General features: G+C 49.2%; 1 protein-coding gene and 1 pseudogene across 2 annotated transcripts in view; both read left to right on the plus strand.

Annotated features, from left to right (window-relative positions):
- Nucleotides 1-3,015: 3,015 nt before the first annotated feature.
- Nucleotides 3,016-24,915, plus strand: part of SLC6A20 (solute carrier family 6 member 20) — a 44,832-nt gene continuing 22,932 nt past the window's right edge. For both annotated transcript variants that reach the window (XM_055080122.1, XM_007123881.4), the window contains exons 1-3: nt 3,016-3,136; nt 19,909-20,049; nt 21,796-21,887. In XM_055080122.1, coding sequence (XP_054936097.1) covers nt 3,016-3,136; nt 19,909-20,049; nt 21,796-21,887 — 354 coding nt within the window. The remainder of the gene's footprint in view (nt 3,137-19,908; nt 20,050-21,795; nt 21,888-24,915) is intronic.
- Nucleotides 8,499-11,729, plus strand: LOC112064924 (protein ripply3-like; annotated as a pseudogene).

Below are 24,915 nucleotides of genomic sequence, written 5' to 3' on the forward strand. Positions count from 1 at the left end.
CACATAGCCAGGTACTGTCTAGGAAAAAGTCATTTATGAGAACAAGAACATGCCAGGCAGATGGCTAGAGGCAGCAACATGCCTTCTTTACTATTCGACAGCATTAAAAGGCAGCCCTCTCTGTGGGTCTCTGAGACTTATTTTGCCACAAATTTTAATTATCAGGAATATCATCATGACCTTGGAGCTGGTAAGGGAGGGATCTCTTAAAATGACATAAAAAAAAAAATACTAAAGGAGAACACTAAAGTGAAAGATTGGTAAATTGGGACTTTATTAAAATTAAGAACGTCTGTTCATCAAAAGACACCACTGGGCTTCCCTGGTGGCGCAGTGGTTGAGAATCTGTCTGCTAATGCAGGGGACATGGGTTCGAGCCCTGGTCTGGGAAGATCCCACATGCCGCGGAGCAACTAGGCCCGTGAGCCACAACTACTGAGCCTGCACGTCTGGAGCCTGTGCTCCGCAATGAGAGAGGCCGCGATAGTGACAGGCCCGCGCACCACGATGAAGAGCGGCCCCCACTTGCCACAACTAGAGAAAGCCCTCGCACAGAAACGAAGACCCAACACAGCCAAAAATAAATAAATTAATTAATAAACTCCTATCCCCAACATCTTTAAAAATAAATAAATAAGTAAAAAGAAAGCAGAAGGCAAAGCTCCCTGGCTGGCCTGCCATCAAGATAGGCGTGTCACTATTAAAAAAAAAAAAAAAAAAAAAAAGACACCACTGACAAAATAAAAAGGCAACTCACAGACTGAGAGAAGAAATCTGTAATACATAAAACTGACAAAGGACCCATATCCAGAATATATAAAGAACTATACAGACAAGCCATTTAAAAGCTGGCAAAAGACTTGAACAGGCACTCCATGAAAGAGGATGTACAAGTAACCCAATCAGCCTATGGAAAGGTATGCAGCCTTATTAGCATTAGGGAAATTAAGATTAATAGCCACAGCGAACTATCACTACACACCCACAAGACCAGGTGAACTTTGAAAACAGAATGACAAGTGTTGGTGAGGATTCACAGCAACTGAAACTCTCAGGGGAGTGTAAACTGGTACTACCTCTCTGGAAAGAGTTTGGCAACGTCTACTAAAGGTGCACATATACCTACCTGATGGCCCGGAGTTCCCAGCAATGAGCGGATTCATGCACCTAAGGACACGTACTAGGATGTTCAGTAACGCTTTATTCCTCACAGTCGCAAGCTGGAGACAACACAAACGTCCCTCAGCCATGAACTCGAGTATGTTCACACCCCAGAACCCTAGGGGGCAGGGATAAAGGACATCATACACTGCACACCAGAATGTGAGTAAATCCCACCGTGGAAGCCAGGCAGCAAAGAGCACATACTGCATGAGTTCAGTTTTGTAGAGGTCAGAGCAGCTGAAACTGACCTCTGGGATAGAAACCAGGATAGTGGGTTCCTCTGGGGAGGAGGCGAGGGGTTAAAAAAAACACTCTCTAGAATTCGAAGTCTAAAAATCAAAATCGTCTCCCCTGCTGCATTGAGAACTTTTTCTCCTTTGCTTGTTGGAGGTAGGAAGGTCGAGGACAGGTGGTATGTCTGAGGAGCCCCTGTCTTCCTCAGCACACCCCGCTTTCTCTTGTGCCGCTAGCCAGGCAGGAACTCCGGGGAAAGTCCAACCAGGGGTTGAGCCGCAGTGGTGATTTCGTTTCGGCATCAACTAAGATTCCCACTGGCAACTCTGCTTTTCATCTCTTTAATTTTACTTATTTATCAAGTATTTTCTTAGCTCTTACTCTGTACCAGGTGCCCTGTTCAAAGTATGTCATTATTTAGTGTGTTATTCATTCATTCAGCCTGTAATAATGGCTTCTTTGTTGAGTACTTAGTATGTGCCAGGTAGTAAGCTAAATTCTCAATTAATTCTCACATGAGCTCATGGAAGGGGAAAATATTTGTTCCCATTATAGATAAGGAAACAGAGGCTCAAAGAGGTTAAATGACTTGTTCAAGGTCACATAGCCAAGTTGGTGGCAGAACTGAGATTCAAAGCCAGATCCTGCTTCACTCCCAAAGCACCTGACTTAGTCGTTTCTAGCGACCTCCTTAAACCAAATCACCTGAGAGACTGGTAGAACTATGAGGTTTCTTAGCCCCCTGCTCGAGCCTAGTGAACCAGAATCTCTGGCCCCAGGAGTAGAATCTCCCACAGTGGTTGCTCGAGAGCTGATTCCTGGCCCCATCCTGCACTACAGAGCCAGACTCCCGGCCCTGCACACAGTAGACACACACAACCTGTCTGTGGATGGAAGGAGATGGCTGCCTGGATCACCCCTCTTCCGCTGGAGAGGTGGGGGGAGTCCCTCACTTCCTTCTGGTCTCTGGGCAAATGTAAGTCCCCTCCTCTGGGAAGCCCTCCTTGACCACCCCAGCCTACCCCGCCGCCCCCAGAACTGCTAACCCCTTTGCCTTCGTTGCCTTCCTTGCCTCTCTCTGTCTTAAATATGGACTAGGGTAAACCATATGGAATTATCCTTTCTGTAGGTCAAAAATAGTTGAAAATGGGCTATTTCATCCAGTTCATTTAAGCAATTCCCTTTACCAGAATGTCAGCTCCGGGAGGGCTGGGGATGTTTGTGTTGTTCACAGCCCTGTCCCCAGACAAGCCTGGCACACAGTAGGCACTCTGTAAATGCTGGGTAGGTGCTCGAGGGAACCTGACCACTCCCAGGAGCTCCACAGCCGACGCACCAGACCCCACGTCGAGCTGCAGGGGCCCGGGCGCCATCCTGTACAGCGCAATCTCGGGTGCCTTCCCGGCCGCGGCGGCCCGGCGGCGGGGTGGGGTGGGGCTCGCCGTCATCCATTTACCAGCCTCGCCCCTCCGACGCGAGCGCCGTTAATGAGATTAGCAATTAAAAAGCGGGCGAGCGGCCGCGGCAGAGGCGCGGGGCCATCCCCAGTCCGAGCCGGGCGGGACGGCGCTCCTGCTGGTCGCGCACCCAGCGCGCCGCGCGCCGAGCTCCGGGGCCATGGACGAAGCGCGGCCGCTGTGGGCCACCCCGCTGCAGTTCGTGTTCGCCTGCATCTCGTACGCCGTGGGCCTGGGCAACGTGTGGCGCTTCCCCTACCTGTGCCAGATGTACGGCGGAGGTGAGTGCCGGCGCCCGGGCTGCGCCGTCCCCGCAAGACCCCGCGGGGTCGCCTTCTGTGCCGAGTGGCCTGGGGGTGCGCGCTGGGGTTGGCCCCATATTGCGTGCCAGTAAACTGAGGCTCAGAGAACGAAGTGATTTGCCCAGAGTCACAGAGGCGGGAATCGGACCTAGGACATCTCAGTCCACAGCTGGAGCTCTTATCCAGAGCGCCTTCTCGAGCCCTCTGCAGCCCCGACCCCATCCCCGGGGCGGCCAAGCCCTCCAGCACGCCCTTATCACCCTTGTTGGTCAGGCTGCGGCTCTGCGAGCAGTAGGTGGCACGGGGTGGGGGGGGACACTATTTTCCTCCCTCTGGAGAAGAGGTGGCAGGGGTCTGACAGTGAGCAGGAAATTGTCTTGTTCAGCAGAAACTCGTTATACAACTTTCAGATCAGAAACATTCCTGGCAGCATGATTTGAAACTCAGGATAAAAGGATTTTGAGCTATTTCTTTAAATTTTTTATCACAAGATTGATTTGGGTTTGGGACCACAGTAGGCAGGAAGGCTGATCACTCTATTGCAGTGTTGTTCGTTTGTTTTGGTTTTTTACAAATTTTTCCTGTGAAGCATCACCGTGCGCTCAGTAGACAGCAACGCACCCACACAGCATTCGCATACCTTCCAGGGAGCTGGAGCCGCCTTCTGTGAAATGCCAGAGAACCTCAGTGAGGGTCAAGTGCCTTTTTGGAAGGCAAGGTGGCAATAGAGATTGAAGTCTCAGCATTAAAAAAATTTTTTTCTGCCTTATTCCATTTCTAGCATTCTACATAAAGAAAATAGCTCTGACAGAAGGTAGACAGTAGAAGGATAACCTCCATCTTTTAATAAGAGCCAGGCATGGGAAACCTCCTAAGCCCTCAACTAAAGGGGATTGGTTCCATAAATTATGGAACATGCACGCGGTGGTGCTCTTGGAAGCCATTAAGATGGTTTTTCAAAAAATGTATTTGCGTATTTTTTCATGTCATACATTAAATGCAGGGAGGGAAGTCAGATTCAAAGCTGTATAAAATGGATGATCTCAGTTATGTTTTAAAGTATGCAGAGAAAAGAGAATGAACAAAAACATACCGAAGAGAATAAAACAATAGTTATCTTTGGCTGTGTGTGTGTGTGTGTGTGTGTGTGTGTGTGTGTGTGTGTGTTTTGTGGTGTCTTCTATACTCAGCATGAGTGGGTTTTTTCACCATAGAGGACAATGAAAGATGTTAGACCAAAGTATTTACTAGGTTTAACCTGTTCAAGAAGACCGACGTAAAACACTACTCCCTCACTCTCACCCACCCCTCCCAGCTCAAAAAAAAAAAAACTTGACAGAAGATTAATGTACAGTTTTTTTAAAAAAAAATAGTGCATTCTTAATCCTCTGACTCCTTTTTTTAATTTGAAAGGCATATATATATATATATATATATATATACATATATCTCATAAGTATGTGAAGTGCGTGTATTCCCATATGCTCCAACAGCTTCATAACTGACTTTCGTAAGAATTCTTTGTCAGGATGAGATTTCCACATCATTCGGCATTCAGCACACCTACCCACGATACCTTTATCCTGCTACACGTTTCCCAAACATGAGGCCAGGTGAGCCTTGCTGTCACGTGACTATTTAATTCCTTGTTTCTAACAACAGCATTACCTGAGTAGTCTGCAGGTGGACACTGGTATGTGTGTTTTGTGGTGTCTTCTATACTCAGCATGAGTGGGTTTTTTCACCATAGAGGACAATGAAAGATGTTAGACCAAAGTATTTACTAGGTTTAACCTGTTCAAGAAGACCAACGTAAAACACTACTCCCTCACTCTCACCCACCCCTCCCAGCTCAAAAAAAAAAAAACTTGACAGAAGATTAATGTACAGTTTTTTTAAAAAAAAATAGTGCATTCTTAATCCTCTGACTCCTTTTTTTAATTTGAAAGGCATATATATATATATATATATATATATACATATATCTCATAAGTATGTGAAGTGCGTGTATTCCCATATGCTCCAACAGCTTCATAACTGACTTTCGTAAGAATTCTTTGTCAGGATGAGATTTCCACATCATTCGGCATTCAGCACACCTACCCACGATACCTTTATCCTGCTACACGTTTCCCAAACATGAGGCCAGGTGAGCCTTGCTGTCACGTGACTATTTAATTCCTTGTTTCTAACAACAGCATTACCTGAGTAGTCTGCAGGTGGACACTGGTGAGGTGGGGTAGTTCTGAGGTGGAATATAATTGACGCTCGAACAACATGGAGGTGAAGGGCGTCCATCCTGCACGCTGTTGAAAATCCCTGAAAATCCGCCTATGACTAACAGTTGGCCCTCCGTATCCACAGTTCCTCCATATCTGCAGTTCAGCCCACTGAAAAAAGTCTGCGTATAAGTGGACCCATGCAGTTCAAACCCAGTGTTGTTCAAGGGTCAACTGTATATATAAATTGCTAGGGAAACGGCAAGACCTTCAAGACCCAGGAAAAGAAAGAAGAAATCTTGTGCCTGGTACAGAGTATACCTAAGCTGATAGGTGGAAAGGTAGATGGATGGATGACGGTTGACCAGCAAATGGACACTGGGGAGACGATGGATTGGTGGGTGGATGGGTCCAGGGTGGACAGATGTAGGTTAGGTGGGTGGCATCCTCTCAGTTATAAGTGTCTACAGAACAAAGACCAAAGAGCTTATCCTGGCTCGCTAAGGACTTGACCACCTAACACCTGCCCCTATTTCCACCTCATTTCCTGTCACTCATCTTCCAGCAGCCCCCCTCCCCGCCAACTATTCTGAACAACTGTCCATTAGTGAATGCCCACTCTCTACCTCCACACTTTGCCCAAGCTGTTCCTCCACCTGGGATGCCACTGTTAGCCTGGGGCACTTCCAGCACCTGGGCAGAAGGCCTGCACTTTGTTCTAGAGTTTCTGTCGCCCACTAGCCCCGTCTCTGTGAAGTGGTGGGGTCAGAGGAGGCACCCAATGAATATTTGTTGCATGAAGAAGCCAGGTCTGTTACGAAAAGCCGCAGAGGTCGTGAGGCAGGGTTGCTGGTGGTTTTCGCAAGCCTTTCACTGCCCGACGGTGTCACCTACAGTAAGTGATTTCTGTTTACACTCCCGTTCTGTACCTGACAGGTAACCAACCACATCATGAAAGGCTCCAGAGGGGGGGTCTAACTTCCCTCTACGCAGAGTCCTGGCTTCCACCACCCCGCCCCCCGGCCGCTAGCCAGCAAAGAGCTTGTTTATAAACCGCAGAGCCAGGCTGCGCCAAAATACTTCCCAGAATAAAAAGGATTAGGGGTCCGTGCTCCTTCCCATGAGGCTTCCTTTCTGCTCTGTGGGCCAGGCGGCACAAGGAATGTTAATTCTGAAGATTACATTCCAGGTGCCAGCACCCCGACGCTGGAACAAAGGAAAGGCAGCTGAAGGAACTGCACGAAATCTGTGCTTGATAGTCAGCAGGCCTTGGAGACCAAGTCAAAGGCCCTGGTTGTTCACAAGAAATTGGGATGCAAATGTGTCGTATACCAACATGTGGAAAATGAGTGCACCTGCTGTTGACTTTTATACAAATGTGCTCAAATCATGGAAGAAACATGGAAGAATGAGTACATTGATGTGGCTCGTGGAAATGTGGATTTTTTTCCCCTAAATTTTCTCTATATGATATTTAACCCATCAAGAGGGGCAGTCAGAAGACACCTGACTAGGCAGGGGGACAATGACACTTTTCCTCAAAGCCCTGTCTGCTTCTCCCTGGTGCTTAAATCATTGCATCTCAGACTTTGCCCACCGAAGCTTCTTGATAAACTACAGACTGCTGGCCCCGCCCCTAGAGATTCTGATTTGGAGAACTGTGGGGGAGGGCAGGATTCTGCATTTCTGACAAGCTCCTAAGTGATGCCGATGGATGCTGCTGGTCCACACTTTAGAGGAATCCCCCACCCCAGACCACCAGCTGCTGGGAGCCAGGCGGTGGGGTGCCAATCATGTAGAACAACTGGCTTTTGGAAGGAGGAGCAGGACCTAATTTATAGCCTATGCTGATGACCATGGTGTAAATACTCCCACTGTGGCCAAGTTCAGACGAACCAGGGGCATGTCTGGGAATGTGGGGTTGGGAGGAGATGTACAGCTCTGGAGAGCTGTTGTGTGCCAGCCCCGGCATGCCTGGAGCCACAGCCCTTCGGGGCGGCACCCAGCCCGGGACTGAGCCACGCCAGGCCAGTCCACAGATGGACGGGTGGGCAGCACGACGGCTGCTCCCTTGTGTACTGTGTGCATGTGTGTGTTGCGCTCAGTCTCTGGCCCTTGGTGTTTCTCCAGCGCTCCTGGATGGGACAGAAACCTGAGTTTCAGAGGTTGTAAAGTATCGAACACAATTTGTAAAGTAAGCTCAAGAGGCTGGGTCCCAGCCGTCAGAAAATGTCCCTGGGAGTTCCATATCTGCTGCTCATCCTGGGATTTCCAAATTCAATCCTGGTGACAACCACACTCTTGGGCTCCTAACATGTGCCAGGCACATGTAGGGTGGACACAGGGGACTGAGGCAGAGATGTGATGAGGGTTAGGTTGGGGTTGGGCTGGGCTTGTAATAAGGAAGAACCTTTATATTCTATCACAAGTTAATCAGTAAAGGGATGTTGCCTATAAGCTTAAATTATACATAATGACCCATCTCTGGGAACCCTGGCTCCCAGGTAAGGAGCATTAAGCTAAAATACCTTTGTTTAGCTCACAGCAAACATCCTGACGAGGCCCACCTGTGAATGGCTGCATCCCCCTCTGGAGGCTGACCGGAACCAGGAAATGTTGGGCTTTACTCCCTCCCCTTTAGTATAAAAGAGCCTGAATGCTAACTCAGGCACGATGGTTCTCTGGGAGACGAATCCACCCTTCTCTCAGTTTTCTGGCTTTCCAAGTAAAGTCGCTCTTCCTTTCCCCAGCAACTCATCTCTAGACTTATTGGCCTGCCGTGCAGTACAAGCTTGGACTCGGTAACAAATTTGGGGTTGGGGAATTCTCCGGTAAGGCCCTAGCAGCTGCCGGGACCACTTGTCCGGAGAATCTGCCCTTCAAAATTCCCCAAAGTGGCACCGGCTGCCCCAGTGCTAGGCAATTGGAACAAGGAATTGATATTTGGGAGCCGACGGGTTCCATACCGTAGGGTAAGTCACTCCGGTGTGTACAGCTGGAAACTTTATTTCCTCTCCATTTGGGGCTTTTTCTCCAAAATAAGCTAGTTTGTTTTGTAATTGAGTGGGGTACCCTGTTGGAGAGAGGAAAGAGTTGTTGGACTTTTACCCGGTTCTTTTGCTTCTTTGGATGCTAGCGTTGGTATGTGCCATTTGTGTTTTGTTTGTCTTGAATTTCTGTCTTTAAAAATGGAGAATGTTTCAACTATCCCTAAAGAAAGTCCTCTGAGGTGTGTTTTGGATAAGTGATTTGATTACAGCCATGACCCATGAGTAGAAGATGATGATATTTTATTGTAACATTGTGTGGCCACAGTACCTGTTAGAAACTCCACAAGGGGTTTAGGCAGAGTTATCTTGAGACCCTGTGCACCGTATACTGCTACCTTGCTGTGTTAATTACGTCGTTTGTGGTCTCCTATGTCGTTGGTATATGTAAAACCCCAAGACCAATCTTGAGGGTTTATTTAGATTTTCTGTTTGTTCTTTGGGTTTTTTGTTTCATTTTGTTTGGTACTCTTTCTCCATTTACAGCCAAATCAATTTTGTGATATTTAAAACTCTTAGTAGGGGGTGCTTCGCTGGTGGCGCAGTGGTTGGGAGCCCGCCTGCCGGTGCAGGGGACGCGGGTTCATGCCCCGGTCCGGGGAGATCCCACATGCCGCGGAGCGGCTGGGCCCGTGAGCCATGGCCGCTGAGCCTGTGCATCCGGAGCCTGTGCTCCGCAACAGGAGAGGTCACAACACTGAGAGGCCCGCGTACTGCAAAAAAAAAAAAAGAACAAACTCTTAGTAATGTCAGATGGAGGAAAGGAATAGAAAAGGGGAAAAAAAAAAAAAAAAAAAGACCTGTCTGTAGGACATTCCCAGGGAGAAGAGAAAGGTTCCACTTGGTTCCTAACATCACCAAAAGCCCCAGCCCAGAATTCAGCCCAGTTGGTTGATGCCAAGGCAAAAAGGCATCCTTTTAATTGTTAGAGATGATCAATTGCTATTTATGGTTTGATGGTGGCTTTTCTGTGAAGAAGTGGGGAAGAATGATGACATTCTTTACGTGCAAGTATTTGTGCTATTACATCAGGGAAAATAAGGAAAAGAAAGGAATGAGAATGAGGATAGGTTGCTTCATACCTTCACTCCTCCAGCTGAGCTCGGGACTGCACCTCCTTCTAGGGGTCAACTAGAAAATCCTGTGTTAGTTCCTGGGGCACAGGGGCCTGGTTTGGTATTGCCATCTAAGACCCGACAGGGCACCCACTTGGGGTGAGGAGCCGCTCCTGGGGCAGGGCAGTTTCCCTAACCCCATTATCTCATAGGGGCCCTAAATGCCAACAGCCAGCTGGCTGAGTTTCTCAGACTTGTTTATTTGAAAAGATTGCAACGCTCCTTTATAGGGAGCTCTCCTACACCTGAACCCACTTGGCAGTACCAACAGCTGAACCAAAGTGGAACCCAATGAGGGAGGACAGCCCTTATTAGAGCATTACTTATCAGTGCATCTTGGCAGGGCTTTGAAAAGGGGAGCCAAAGCAAAAGAGGTTGAACAAAATTCAGCAAAAAAACAAATGAAGACCCCTCTGAATTCCTGGAGAAGATTTATCAGGCCTACAGACATTATACTAATGCAGATCGTGTGGCCCCTGAAAATATTAGAATCGTAAATTTGACCTTTTGGTGGGGGGGCAAAGTGCCTTATATCAGGAGAAAGTTGAAAAAATAAGATGGTTCATCTGAAATGAACCCTTCTCAATGGGTAGATGTTGCTTTTTAAAGTGTTCACCAGGGCTTCCCTGGTGGCACAGTGGTTAAGACTCCGCCTGCCAACGCAGGGGACACGGTTTGAGCCCTGGTCCGGGAAGATCCCACGTGCCGCAGAGCAACTAGGCCTGTGAGCCACAGCTACTGAGCCTGTGCTCTACAGCCTGCGAGCCACAACTACTGAGCCCGGGAGCCACGACTACTGAAGCCTGCACACCTAGAGCCCGTGCTCCACAACAAGAGAAGCCACCGCAATGAGAAGCCCGTGCACTGCAATGAAGAGTAGCCCCCGCTCACCACAACTAGAGAAAGCCTGCACACAGCAACAAACCCAACACAGCCAAAAATAAATAAAATAAAATAAGAAAAAAATAAAGTGTTCAACAGGGAACAACAACAGAAGAAAGAGGATGCAAAATGAAATGCCACTTTTTTGGCAGTGGCATTGAATTCCCGAAGGTGAGTAATTGGGAGAGAGGTAAGTCACCATTGGGGTGGGAACAATGCACCTGCTGTAAGGAGGAGGAACATTGGAAAACAGATTGCCCTAGGCTAAAACATAAGAAGAAAAACAGAGACGAGAGCCTCTTATACGACAGAAAGAGAGGAACACTGGTGAATGAAGAGGCCAGGGGCTCCCTTGGACTTGAGGTGCCTAATTCCTTACGGGAGCCCTGGGTGAAATTGACAGTGGGGAATGAGCTGATTAACTTTCTGATAGACCTCACCCTGAAGTTTTTCACCAGAACAGCTTGACACCAGAGTCCCAGCAGAACACACTTTAAGCCTGAAGATGGTGCTCATGAAAACCCCAGGAAGGGAGACAGCTCTTCCCCCATGCTCCCCACCCTCCCCAGGTCAATGAAAAGGTAAGACCAGAAGTGTGTGCTAATGGCACCCCGCGGGGGGCCAAAAACACACGACCAACACGAATCCCATTAAAAAGGGATGCTGGGAGGTGAGCGCCCTCCCCCGAGTGGTTAAAGGCACGGCCGGTCGCGGGCGCCGCTGGAGGGGCGCGGGCGCCGCTGGAGGGGCGTGGGCTCCGAGGGCACCATGAGACCCGAGGCAGCGGCCGGAGCCCGGGAGGCGCAGGGACACATCTGTCACTGCCCTGGGGATGGTCCCCCGGGACCACCACTACCACGCCTGAGAGCCAAACACCGTGGAGACCTTGGATTTTGAGGCCCCAGGTTGCTGACCCCACCAGAACTGGAAGCCAGCTTGAGGCTGGGTATGACCAACAAACCTTTGGATCGAAGGGGGCCTTTGGGTTTCAGCATCCTGTAAGACTTTATTTACCGATTTCTAAGCATCAAGAGTATCTGCAGAGTTCCGGGGAGAAGGTGCTGGCCAGTTTCCCCGTGCAAGCCACCATTGACTTCTATAACAATGAGTCCAGCTCAGATGAGCAGGAGGAAGGAGCCCAGCCCTCCCACCTTCAGTGTCAGGAGGTGCACGACGGCCCAGGAGGAAAGGGCAGAGACTGGCTGACAAACCCAGGATGGCAACCCGGAGGCTGCAGTGGCCTCAGTGGTAAGGGTTCGCTCCACCCCCCGACTCTCCGGAGGATGCTGGGTACCCCTCTTCTAAATAAGTCTGTCTCTCCTGCACCAGACCAACCTCACATGTGCCCAATGGGACAACCCTTGGGGACAGACGCGCCAGGACACTTTGCATTTCAACTGGGTGTACAAGGACTTGACTTTCTCTGGCCAGCACCCCACTCGTGGCAAGGACTCGGCTTTTACTAATCCTTCTCCTAGTGATTCTTTGTGCCTCATTTATACCTTTGAGAAAGGATTCTAGGACCAAGAGGTTTGCATCCACATGGGTTGCTCTCAGGCAGGGCCAACTTTCAAAGTTCGTTCAGCAATGTCACTGCTGATCAAACAACAAATTATTCCATATCGATTAATAACCCACCCATGCCTCTCACTTAACCTGAGACCCTTTATTTGGCTCTTTTCACTTTTGTAAAAATGATTCAGGGCTTCCCTGGTGGCGCAGTGGTTGAGAATCCGCCTGCCGATGCAGGGGACACGGGTTCGTGCCCGGGTCTCAGAGGATCCCACATGCCGCGGAGCGGCTGGGCCCGTGAGCCATGGCCGCTGAGCCTGCGCGTCCGGAGCCTGTGCTCTGCAACGGGAGAGGCCGCAACAGTGAGAGGCCCGCGTCCCGCAAAAAAACAAAAACAAACAAACAAAAATAATGATTCAGATATTGTCCGAGGTTGATGTGGTTGTTTAGTGACATTCTGGAAAATAAAAACTTATTTATAAAAAACACACAAACACACTGAATAATTTCCATATAAGTAGCAAAAATAAAAAGATAAGGATTTCGGGGGGGGAACCATTCTGGATAAAAACATGATGCTTGTCTAAGGGCTGTGTGTATGAATAGAGACGAGCTTTAACTCTTAGTTGGGGACTGCTTTGGGCTTATTACTTGACTAGAGTAACACTGTTTTCAATCAAAGTACCTAATATAATTTTCAGCTTTTTATATTTTGATGACCAAATGAGTGTATTTGTCAAGGTTTTTTACTTAACTATTTTACATGTGTTGTCTTCCCAGTTTCTACTTGAAATAAATATTTTGAGAGACAAAAAAAAAAAAGGGACGCTGGGACAATCTCCTCTGAGGCAAGAGAGTCACTTCTTCCATTGATAGACTTGTCAAAGTGTCAGCCAGTGTATTCAGAAAAGGACAAGGTGAGGGCCAAAGAGTGGGGTTTCACCTGAACCACACCTCACCTGGCTGGAAATGTAGTGCACAAGAAATTATTTTGATCCCTGAGGCATCTTGGACACTGTGCTGCAGCACATTCATAATAGTGTCTATTAGGGAGAGATGCCACCTTACAATGGATTCAAAAGTCACGGGAGTTCCCATGCAGTCCAGTGGTTAGGACTTGGTGCTTTCACTGCCAAGGGCACGAGTTCAGTCCCTGGTCAAGGAACTAAGATCCTGCAAGCCACTCAGCACAGCCATTTAAAAAACAAACAAACAAACATATAATGGGGTCTAACCTACAAAAGACCATCCAGCAAGTCACTCAGAATTGCATGATTTGTGCTAAAAAAAAATAACCCAAAGGCAGCTATTGGAGCTCCCCAGATGGGGACCCAACACAGGAGCCTGTACCACTGAGGACTGGACTCTAATGCCTTGAGCTGCAGGAAGTCAAGTCTGTTGAAATGCACAAATGAAGCTTTGAGTAAAGCCCTTCCTGGGGACAGTGTGGGCCTCAGTGTGTCAAGAACACGTCTGTCAAAGGTGTTTGTTGTGGCAGTGTGGCTGATGATAGCAAAAATGACCCACCGATGGAAGCAGCTGGCTTCACAGCTCAAGGGGATTATCTTGAACCATCAAGGCCAAATCAGTGCTGCATGTGCACCTGTACCGAAGTGTCGCAGAGCTCACGTTGCTTGCAAGTTTGCTGGGCTGAAGAAGATTGATCGTTCTGGGGGACAAGCTGGAAGATGGCCCCCAATTCTTAATCTGGGGATGCTGCCATCATTGATATGGTTCCTGGAAAGCCCATGTGTGTTGAGAGCTTCTCTGACTCTCCTCCTCTGGGCCATTTTGCTGTTTGTGACATGAGAGACAGTTGCTTTGGGCGTCATCAAAGCAGTGGACAAAAAGTCAGCTGGAGCTGGCAAGGTCACCAAGTCTGCCCAGAAAGCTCAGAAGGCTAAGTGAATATTATCCCCAATACCTGCCACCCCAGTGTTAATCAGCGGTGGAAGGATGGTCTCAGAACTGCTTGTCTCAATTGACCATTTATGTTTAATAGTAAAAGACTGGTTAATGATAACAATGCATCATAAAACCTCCAGAAGGAAAGGAGAATGTTTTATGGACCATTTGTTTTCGTGTGTGGCAGTGTAAGGTTCTTAGTTTTTAAAATCAGTACTCTTTAATTGGTTAAAGCCCTCCTTGAGGAAATTATCCCCTGATTTGGATTAAGGCATTGGAACTACATTCATCCTGGAGACCACAATCAACAGGAGAAACTGAGAAAGTGAATACTAATTTGACTTGGGATAAGGCCTTACCAGTTGCCCTGCTGTGTGAATCAGTGGCTCCCAGAAGCAGGCTTAAAATAAGTCCCTTTGAAATGTTGTGTGGTAGGCCATTTCAGGTGTCTGCTCAGGCGAGAGAATCTATAAATGCTCTGAAAGACCTAGCAGCTGCCAACTATGTTAAAGCTTTGGGCACTGTACTAACCTCTGTTCATGAGGTTTGCCTCCAACAGGTCTACCTATCCAACTGAAGTAAATCGTAATTTCATTGTAGCTGGAGAAGCATCAACCTATTTAATTTTGTCCAAATAAATAGCACAGGAATTTAGTATATGTATTGGGAACTGGAACCAAAACTCAAGTTCAGTTACAAATTAGACAACAAAGTGCTAAGGGGTTTCATCACATTCAAATACTTGTAGATAAAAAAGGAAAGATTCTGAGATTCTAAGGAATATTCGTTGTCCCATTTAGCAGGAAGTACCCAGAGCAGTCTTCATCACTTTCCTCACAAAACCGTGGAATGGACATCACAGTGGGGAATTGTAATACGGAAGAACCTTTGTATTCTACTACAAGTTAATCACTAAAGGGATGTTGCCTATAAGCTTAAGTTACACATAATGGCCCATCTCTGGGAACCCTGCCTCTTGGGTAAGGAACGTAAAGTTAAAATACCTTTGTTTAGCTCCCAGGAAACATCCTGACCAGGTCCGCCTGTGAATGACTGCAGGTAGGAAGAAATTAACACATTCCCTCTGGAGGCTGACCGGAACCAGGGAATACTTGGCTTTACTCCCTCCCCGTTTAGTATAAAAAGAAGTCTGAATTCTCAGTCAGCCAAAATGGTTCTTTGGGACACAAGTCCACCATCTTCTTGGTCTGCTGGCTTTCTGAATAAAGTCACTATTCCTTGCCTTAGCAATTCATCTCGATTTTATTGGTCTATGTGTGGCGAGCTGTACAAGCTTGGACTCGGCAACAGGCCATCCACACAGGGCTGGGTAGGTGCCTCTGTTACCTGTTTCTGCATGACAGACCACTCTAAAACTGAGGACTTAGAAGGAATGATAGAATAAGAAAACCACCATTTGGCAACCAACACAGTAAATAATCGTTTCAGGCAGGATTCTACCCATGGATGCTGAAAGTAGTGGGCAAAGGTCTGATGAGAAATAGGATAGTTACCTGGTCTCAAAATATCTCCCTACAAGATACGTAGTAATTTCAAAGGGGAAATAGTAACTTTCAGCAGAGAAACTTGGTGGACCCCACCTTAACCTAGTGAGTAAGTTAATATTTCCAAGCATGGGGCAAATCTACATTATGTCCCTCTGGACAAAGAACCAGGTCACTTTAGTGTTCCTGCCAAAACTGAAAATGAGGGGCATTCCACAGAATAACTGGCTAGTGTCTCCAGTGTGTCAAGGTCATGAAAGACAAAGACTGAGGCACTGTCCTAGATTAAAGGAAGCTAACTAGACGTGGCAGATGCCATGTGCGATCGTGAGCTGTATCTGAGACCAGGAAAAGGACATTAGTGGAATAATTGATAAAATTCCAGTAAATTTGTAAAATTGCAGGTAAAAAAATTCTGTATCAGTGTTAATTTCCTGATTTTTTTGCTCAGTGCCCTGGGATTATGTAACAGAATGTCTTTGTTTTTAGGAAAGACATACTGAAGAATTAAGAGGTAGAAAAGAAAGTCATGGCTAAAACAGTTTATTTCTCACACTTCTGTGAGTGGCTGGGCACTTCTCTACTGGTTTAATCAGGACTGGCTCACGCGGCTACATTTGCTGGTGGGAGGGCTGGACTGGAAGTGCCCTCACATGTTGGCAGTTGGTGCCGAGTTGGCTGGGCCCCTCGGCTCTCCTCCATGTGGCCCTTCATCCCCAGGTAGCCTAGACCAGCTTATATATGTGGTGGTCTCAGGGCCATTCTCCAAGAGGACGAAGGTGGAGCTGTAAGGTATCTTGAGGTCTGGGCTCTGGAACCACCATGGTGCCCTCTTCCCCACATTCTACTGGACGAAGCAAGTCCCAGGGCCAGGCCAGATCCATGGGTGGAAATAGACTCCACCTCTTCCCGGGAGCAGCTGCAAAGAGTGTGTGGCTGGATTTAGTCTCCCACACTATTGCCCCATTGAGATGCATGGGAGCAGATGCACCCTTTTTCATGCCTCTGTTCGCTTCTCCCTGATGCCAGCGTCTCCTCATTACAGAGCCAGGGTCAGAATTTTCCCATAAAAGGAGCATGGGGAACAGTCCAGTTGGAAGAGGGTTGGTTAATGGACTTGTTCTCAAACTGATGACAAAACAAAATTATTTTATTGAGGTATATTTGCATGCAGAAAAATTCATGTTTATTGGCATACAGTTATATGAATTTTGACAAATGCAGGCAGTTGTTATCCCCACAATCATGTCCCCTTGTAGTCGGCCCCTCCTTACTCCCAGCCCCCAGCAGCCACAGATCTTTTTCCCTATAGTTTTGCCTTTTCCAGAAAGTCATATAAATGGAATCACACAGTATGTTGCCTTTTGAATCTGGCATCTTTCACTTAGCATAATGCTTTTGAGATTCTCCCATGTGGCTGCATGAATCAGTAGTTTGTTTCTTTTTATTGGCTGAGTAACATTCCAGTGTATGGATGTACCAGGGTTTATTTACCCATTCACTCACTGAAGGACAATGAGGTTGTTTCTAGTTGATGACAACTGTGAATACAGACACTGTAAATGTTCATGTACAGGTTTTCGTGTGAACATAAGTTTTCATTGCTCTAGAGTAAATACCCAGGAGTGGGATTGCTGGTCATACAGTAAATGTATGCTTAACTTTATAAGAAACTGTCATACTGCTTTCCAGAGTGGCTGAACCATCTTACATTCCCACTAGTAATGTATGGGAGTTCCTCCAAATCCTCGTCAGCATTTGGTATTGTCAGCATTTCCTATTTTAGCCATTCTAATAGGTGTGTAGTGTCCTCTCATTGTGGGTTGAATATGCAGTCTCCTCGTGAACACCAGTGCTGATCATCTTTTCATGTGCTATTTTACCATTCATATAGTTTCTTCAGTGAAATGTCTGTTCATATTTTTGTACATTTTTGAACGAGCTCTTTTCCGTTTTTGAGTTTTTATATATTCTAGATATAAAGATACATGGATATCTTTGTCAAATGTGTTTTGCAAATACTTTCTTCCAGCTTGTAGCTTGTCTGTCCTCTTAACAATGTCTTTCATGAAGCACAGTTTTAAAATGAAGTCTGATATTTTATCAATATTTATCAATATTTTCTTTCACAAATAGTGTTTCTGATGTTGTGTCTAAGAAATCTTTGCCCAACCCAAGGTCAGAAGGATTTTCTCCTGTGTTTTCTTCTAGAAGTCTTACAGTTTTAAGTTGTACATGTAGGTCTATGATCCATTTTGAGGGCCTTTTTTTTGGTATAAAATGTGATATATGGGTTGAGATTCATTGTTTCTGCATATGGATGTTCAATGTTGTAGTAATTTGTTGAGAAAGTGATCATAGAGCAGATCCACTGGGACTGTGTGTGTGTTTGGATGGTTGGGCAGTGAGAGGGGTAATAGAAATTACTGAAGAGCAGCGCTAAGGAGCCCATCTGGGCACCAGGCCTTGAATGTCCAACCTTCCACAGGCAGTGGACCATCACGCAGGCTCTGTGAAAGAGAAAAACCTTCCGTGGACCTTGCCAGGCCTCCTGTGGCTACTGTTTAACATCTTGGGTGAAAACAATCTTTTCTTATAACCACTGAGGGTTCAAATGCTGCTCCAGGCAGGTTGTGCCAACGTAACCTATATTGATGGGTATCTGGTGGGTGGGAGCCCCTGACAGCCTCGTGGACTCCTTGCTGTTGAGAGGAACCGGGTAAGATGCTGCAACACCTTCCTGCTGGGCAGGAAGGGAGCAGGGTCTGGCAGTCTTCAAAGCAGGGTCCAGAAATGAGGGGGCAGGACGCGTGGTAGCCTTGATGTGAGCAGGGAGGACGAAGCGGGGAGCGCGGAGGTCTGGTGATGTGGGGCCCGCTCTCCCGAGCACACGCTGGCACCTTTCTCTCCGTCGTGAGAGGGCCATGCCGGGGCTCTGCTTGGCCTTGGTGCCAGCCTTTCTCTTTCTGGGATTTCTGTCCCGAGGAAATAATCAAACACGTGGACCAGGCTTTGTTTAGGATGGCAGAAAACTGGCAACAGCCTAAGTGCCTGAGGACTGATGTGATGAAAGCAATTCTAGGCTCATTCTCCCAGTGGAATGTTGTGCAGCTTCTTAAGGGGTGATGGGAAGGTACATCGTGTGGTCGAGAGAATGACTGTGAGATCCTTTCGGGAGAGAAAAGTGGGTTATAGGACAGCACATATGTACAGTGGAGGCATTTTTGTAAATATTAGACGTTCCTGTGAACATACGTATTGTGTTGTTTACCTTAATACTTCCAGAGCCAGTTCCTTCTGTAACCAGCCTTTAATCCCTGCAGCTGTAGAGTCGGGGTTTTCTTTTAATCAGAAGTCCTGCCCTCCTTTCCCAGTGAACCTTTTTTCAGGTCCACTGCCAAGGAGCTAGGAGCTGGGGGAGGGGTGTCCGAGGGGCTGCGGAGGAGGGCGTGGGACCAGCAGGAGAAGCAGTGGGGCAGCCGGGGTGGGGGATGCCCCAGCAGGCTGCCATCCTCTGTCCATGTGTCTGGCAGTGGGGGGACCTTGTGTAGCTCCGTTCACACGTCCTGGCTCCCCACGGTCACCGAGGGCCATTGTCTGCGGATGGCTCCTTGGGAACCAGTGGGTTTAAAATTTGAACTAGTCATAATACCCTTTATTAAAATGAAAACTTAGGCTGAAGGCCACTGTATAAAACGGATATACATCCAACAGAGGTGCTCTGTAAAGGGAGCTGGTGGCCTGGGCTCGGTCTATCGGGGACCTCGTCTCCACACATACATAGCAAGCCCTTGCCTCATCTCTGAAGACAAAGGCCCAGAGGAGTATTCTGTGGCTGCAGACAATCATGAAGCAGCTGAAATTCCTCTGCCCAGGTGATCCCTCGTGGGCAGGGAGCAGGGCTGCTACTCTCCCATCCATCCTACACTCAGCTCAGGGCCCGGTCCAGAGGAAGCATTCAGTAAAACAGCTGTTTGGGGTAATACCTCCCGTGGGGCACCATCTGGGCCATGTCAAAAGCCCAAAGGAAGTGTGTGGAGGTGGGTGGCTGGCTGACTGGATTCAGAGGTGATGTTCAAAACATTTAACCACTCAGTGGTCCAGACTCTGATCAACTATTAGTTGCTACAGTAGAAATGGAATGGGGGTTTCTGGCAGAGGGGCAGGGGCAGCTGAGGCCTTGAGGAAGGTGCTCAAGGGTCTTGGCATGGTGGCCTTTTACCCCCCAGGACGGGTGTATTTAACGATCTTAACAACCGATGAGGCTGCATGTCATCCACGGATGGAATGATGAATAGAAAGACAAAAGGATAGAAGGACAGCTGGATGGACGGAAAGACAGAAGAGTGGATGGGTGGAAGGATGGAGGATGAGTAGAAAGAGGAAGATGGATTCCGAGGGAAAGATAAAATACAAGAAGGAATGGAGCATGGATGGAGAGGTAGAAGGATGAATAGACTAGTGGAAAGACGGGAGGGTGGATGGAAGGCCATTTGCACAGAGGTTAGGTGGGTTCCAGAGTAAAGCCCTGGGTGATGGCCTGGTTTCGGCTCTGGACACCCACAGGCAGTTTCCTGGTGCCCTACATCATCATGCTCACCGTGGAGGGCATGCCGCTCCTGTACCTGGAACTGGCAGTGGGGCAGCGCATGCGCCAGGGCAGCATCGGCGCCTGGAGGACCATCAGCCCCTACCTCAGTGGCGTTGGTAAGTGGGTGCTCTCCAGTCCTCTCCCACCTGTGGACCCCCAGACTGTGTTTTGGGCAGGAGAAGGTGACGGGGGGCGAGTCCCTTGGCAAAGCAGCCGGAGCAAGGGGCAAGCAGGAGGCCCCAGAGAGAGCCCTTGAGTCGGGCGGGCAGCAGGCCCAGGAGGGCTGCCATAGAATGTGTGCTGAGAGGGGCCGGATTCCTTCCCCCGGGACGGTGAGAGAGGGAGGATGCGTACCCCCTGGGGAACGGATGCCACATTGTTTTCTTCTCTGGGGCTCAGTTTGCTCGTTTGTAACAGGGAAACGGCTGCCCAGGAAAGGAGCTGTAACTCAGTGTCCTGTCCAGCAACCATTCTGGGAACCCGTATAACGGCTTCCTCTGTGAGTGAGCTCCTGCTCTGTGCCAGGTGCTGGCCTGTCTGTGTATGTGTGTGAGCTCATTTAATCTTCATCACACCAGAGAGGGTGTGGGTGCCATTAACATCTCCAGCGCATGGAGGCCGAGGCACAGTGGAGGGCAAGAGGGGCACTGCTTTCCATCCTGCCTCCCCTGAGTTACTTTGAGCCAGTGTCCGGGGTACCCGCGGGAGATCTTTGCCCGACCTGTGCGGCCCTCATGGGCCGGGGCTCCTCTGCTGAACTTTGACCAGCAGTGGCCACGGTCTGTTCTGCTCACCTCTCCCACCCCCCAGGCAGAAAGGGGGACAGGAAAGTTTTCAGGAGCAAGGAGGATGTGAACTTGGACGTGACTTAGTCTCAGATGCAGAAGAAATGTGTCCGGTGGCCTCACAAATCACCTCCAAGTTGAACTGCCTCCTCATCTTGAACGGCTGTTAATATTTAACACGGAGGTGTGTGGTTTTACAATCGGCCCGAGTCATCAATGACAGAGGGCTTCTCTGAGGCAGCATTTGCTGAATCGGAAAGATACCAGATGTTGGTGCCAATCGAGGATGCTGGTGAATGTTTAACAACCAGCTCAGTGAGGTGGCGTGGGGGAGGGGAAGGCCTGGTTGTAGCATTTACTGATACTGGTGGTGTAACTACTGCCACCACGGCCACCGTCAACTTCTAAGGAGGTGTCCCGGAGCATGGGGCTGGGCAGAGATGTGCACAGCGGCTCTCGGGGCTGGTGAGGGCCAGCTCCAGGACACCACTGGCTGTGGAGCAGCCCTCTCTGTGCTCGGGTCCCCCGAACATCCCCACTGGTTCTCTGCAGGCCTGACCAGGTCAGGGGTAGCCCCCATCCGCTCCACTCCTGACACATCTCCTCACACCGTGTTCCCCGCCACTGCTGGGCAGGGTTTGGCACAAGTGACCCAGCTTCAGGTAAGCCAAGGAGAGAGCAACTGCTGTGTCTGGCATCAGTGACAAAGAGCTTCTCACACTAGGTGCTAATCCTAGTTGTACCACTTAATAGCTGCGTGGTCGTGGGCAAGTGCTGTGTCTCAGTTTCCCTCTCTGCGAAGTAGGCATAACATCGCATTTCACAACATCGTTGTGAGGACCTAAGCACATCAAAAGAACATCACAGGCCTCATGTCCCAGAAGATGGGGAGAGAGATAGTGGAAGAGACTAACCCTTAGAAAGTGCTCGCAGGTGCCAGGTCACAAACCTGGTTTTGCCGTCCCAGGGCGGGCACTGCAGGCATGTCCTGGGGGCTCTGGGCGGGACCCCTGCTGCCCCATCCAGGCAGGAGGGGTAGGTGCAGTCCTCAGCACCCTCTGCGTCCTGTCCCTGCAGGCGTGGCCAGTGTGGTGGTGTCCTTCTTCCTCTCCATGTACTACAATGTCATCAACGCCTGGGCCTTCTGGTACCTCTTCCACTCCTTCCAGGTGAGCGCAACCGAGCAGGGGTCAGAGCGGGAAAGGGGGAAGGCAGCAGAGTGCCCACTGCCGGCACATGGGTGGAGCATGGGGGCAGCAGCCTCGAGGGAGTCAGGAGCTGTCCGGAAGTGGTGCGAAGGACTGGGGGAGGCTGGGCGCCCCCAACCAAGCAGAGGACTTCTGAGCCAGGGATCCATGGACCCCTGCTGTTGTGTGTGATGTATGTGCACATTTGGGAGGAGCAGACCCATGGCTTTCATCGGGTTCTCTCTGAAGGATGTGACCCCCCCCCAAAATATTAAGAACCATTGCAGAGGGGGCCCAGGGGGAAACCTGTGGAGAGAAGTGATGGGGAAGGGCTCCACCCACTGAGCATAAGGTACCGGCCTCCCTCCTCTTCCCCCTTCCTGCCTCTCATCACTTGTCCTTCTAGGTTTCTGACTCCAGGCTGGGCCCCTCCTTTTCTCTACAAAAGTTCTCCTAGAAGGACCATTGTCACCCCTGTAACACAATAGCAGCTACTCCCAAGATTAAACATTTTAGAAATGCATTTCTGATTATAACCATAGCTGATGCTCGTAGAAAATGTGGAAGGAAATGGAACATGTAGAGAAGAGAGGACCCTAATTCCACACCGAGAGGTGGTCTTCATATCCAAAATGGGAACTTCCCGTCCACTGCCCAGCTTCACTCCTTTTCCTCGGGGTCTGCCTTTCACTATCAGGGACCCCATTCCTGCGGCCTCCCATCTCGGCCTCCTCCCAGATAGGAAAAGAAAGGGAGGAGACAGGAGCTCATGGGGTGGATGCCTTACCCTTTGCCACTGAGCCAAGCCTTCATGGGACAGACCCTATCTCCAAGGTCCAAAAGCTAGATGGGGATGGTAATGGACTATGAACTGACCCCAATTTGTAAGGCCAGTATCTGGAGCACTTGGGCACAGCCTTGAATCTTTGGGGCCCCAAGGAATGCTTGGGTTAATGACCTCAATAATCAGGAGTCAGCATCTATGCTCAGAAGGTGCCATATCCACACCCAACTCTGGCTTCCCAGTACACCCCACCCAGGTCATCTCACTGGAAAATGCCCTGTGCATGTCCCTGACAGGAAGGACTCTGCCCTGAGCATAGCTGTAGCCCCTCATCCTTTCCCTGGCTCAACCTAGAGTTCCATGAAGACTAGCCATAACCTTGCCTGTCCTCTGCCTTCTGGGTGGAGGGCAGCTCCTCTACTCTCCAGCCTGGTAACCATTTCCCTCCTCTGTGCTGGGCTGTCATGTATGGTTGGGCAGGTTGTGCACTGCACAATGCCATTCCAATTGAGGGGTTGCCATACATGTCTCAGGCACTATATGTCTGCATACTTAAGACAGTTTTCCAAAGGTGGAAGCAACGTGTCTTGTAACAAATCAGGATAATCTGACCATTTTCTAAAGGCAAAAATAAAGTGTCTCAATTAAGGGAGTACTTTTTCCTAACCCTCAGAAGTGTGAAAATCAGTGATTCCTGAAAATCACTTGACTATTCATTCCAGCCTTCAGAGATCCATGGGCCTATCCCTTATCCCCTCTGCCCTGGAGCCTCCTTCATGGTCACATCATAATGATAGTACCTGCAGCAACAGACACTCACACTTGTTGTGGACCAGGTGGAGTCACAGGCACTTCAAAACCATTCCCTTGTGTGATCATCACCGCACTCTATGGTGCTGACACAGCACGTACCAGAGGCAGAGGGGAGTTGAGTAGCTGGGAGGCTGGATGAGGCAGCCTAGCCACAGGGTCTGTGCTCTTGTCCACCTCCCACCACGCTGGGGTTTCCAGGTTTTCCCTGCGGGAGCACTGGGCTATTACAAACACAGATGCAGGGATCCCTGCCTGACCCACTGATTCAGAGGGGGAGAGTCTGGGTGCTGAGAATTGGTCAGTTTAAGTCCTTCTGTACTTTAAAGCTTCTCCATGTTGGCTGCTTGCTGGAATCACCTGGGGGAGCTTTTAAAATTCTGAGGCCCGGGCCCTACCCCAGACCAATGAAATCCGAGTCACTGGCGTTGCAGCCGGGCATCCGCGGTTTTAAAGCCTCCCCTCCTCACGAGTGATTAAGTCATGTACGCGTAGCCAAGGTTGGCAGTCAGGCTGGGCTGGGCTGGCAACAGCAACGGTCCAGTGAATGGACCCAGTCAGTCCCATACGGGCCAGGCAAACCCAAGGGACTGTGGTCTGGGCTTCAGGTCCACAGGGACCCTCCCACCTGACAGGGGCTTGGTGCTGGCTGTCGCCAGACACCTCAGTTCACTCCACGTGGCCATTCCTTCCACGAGTCCTCCTCGCTCAGCCGTCAAGCCCGAGTGTCTGTACAGGGCAGCAGGTTTCCAAGAGGGTGAAAGTAACAGTTGCAAGGCCTTGGGATGCCAAGGTCAGGAAGTCACACAGCTTCACTTCACTGCATTCTGTTGATCAAAGCAAGACACAGGTCAACCCAGGTTCACAGGGAGAGGCAGTGGATGCCACCTCTCGAGAGGAGGAATTGCTGGTGGTCGCCTTTGGAAATACTTTAGGTCGAAGCTAGAAACCAGCTCTCACATTCTAGCGGGTGAGGGGCCCCCTGTTGCTGCCAGGGGTCCTACCAGCATGGGGCCCAAGCACTTTCCAGATGACAGACCTGGGCTCCAGCTCACTCACGGGCAGAGTGGCCCTGGCCCATCAGGTAGTGATGCCGTTGGGGCTCATTTCTGTTTCCTGTGAAATATAGGGATTGAACCCAGTGGGGTTAGACTTGCTTCTGTCACTGGAGAGTTTTTGTCTAATGAAATCTGATCAACGAGGGGCTGGTCTCGGCAGAGCAGAGGTGGGACCCCCTAACCCCCTTCCCCCTCCAAGCCAGAATCCACCACCCGCCCCCACTCAGCTCAGAGCTTCTCTTTAGCTCTTGGCCTTGGGTCGTGTTCATTGTACATGCACCATTTAGGCTCTTTTGTTTCTAAGTGACAGAGAGCCCTGTTCAAACTAGCGGAAGCAGAAGAGGCTCTTACTGGCTCT

The sequence above is a fragment of the Physeter macrocephalus genome, chromosome 18 (genome assembly GCF_002837175.3).
Source record: "Physeter macrocephalus isolate SW-GA chromosome 18, ASM283717v5, whole genome shotgun sequence".
Lineage (NCBI taxonomy): Eukaryota > Metazoa > Chordata > Mammalia > Artiodactyla > Physeteridae > Physeter > Physeter macrocephalus.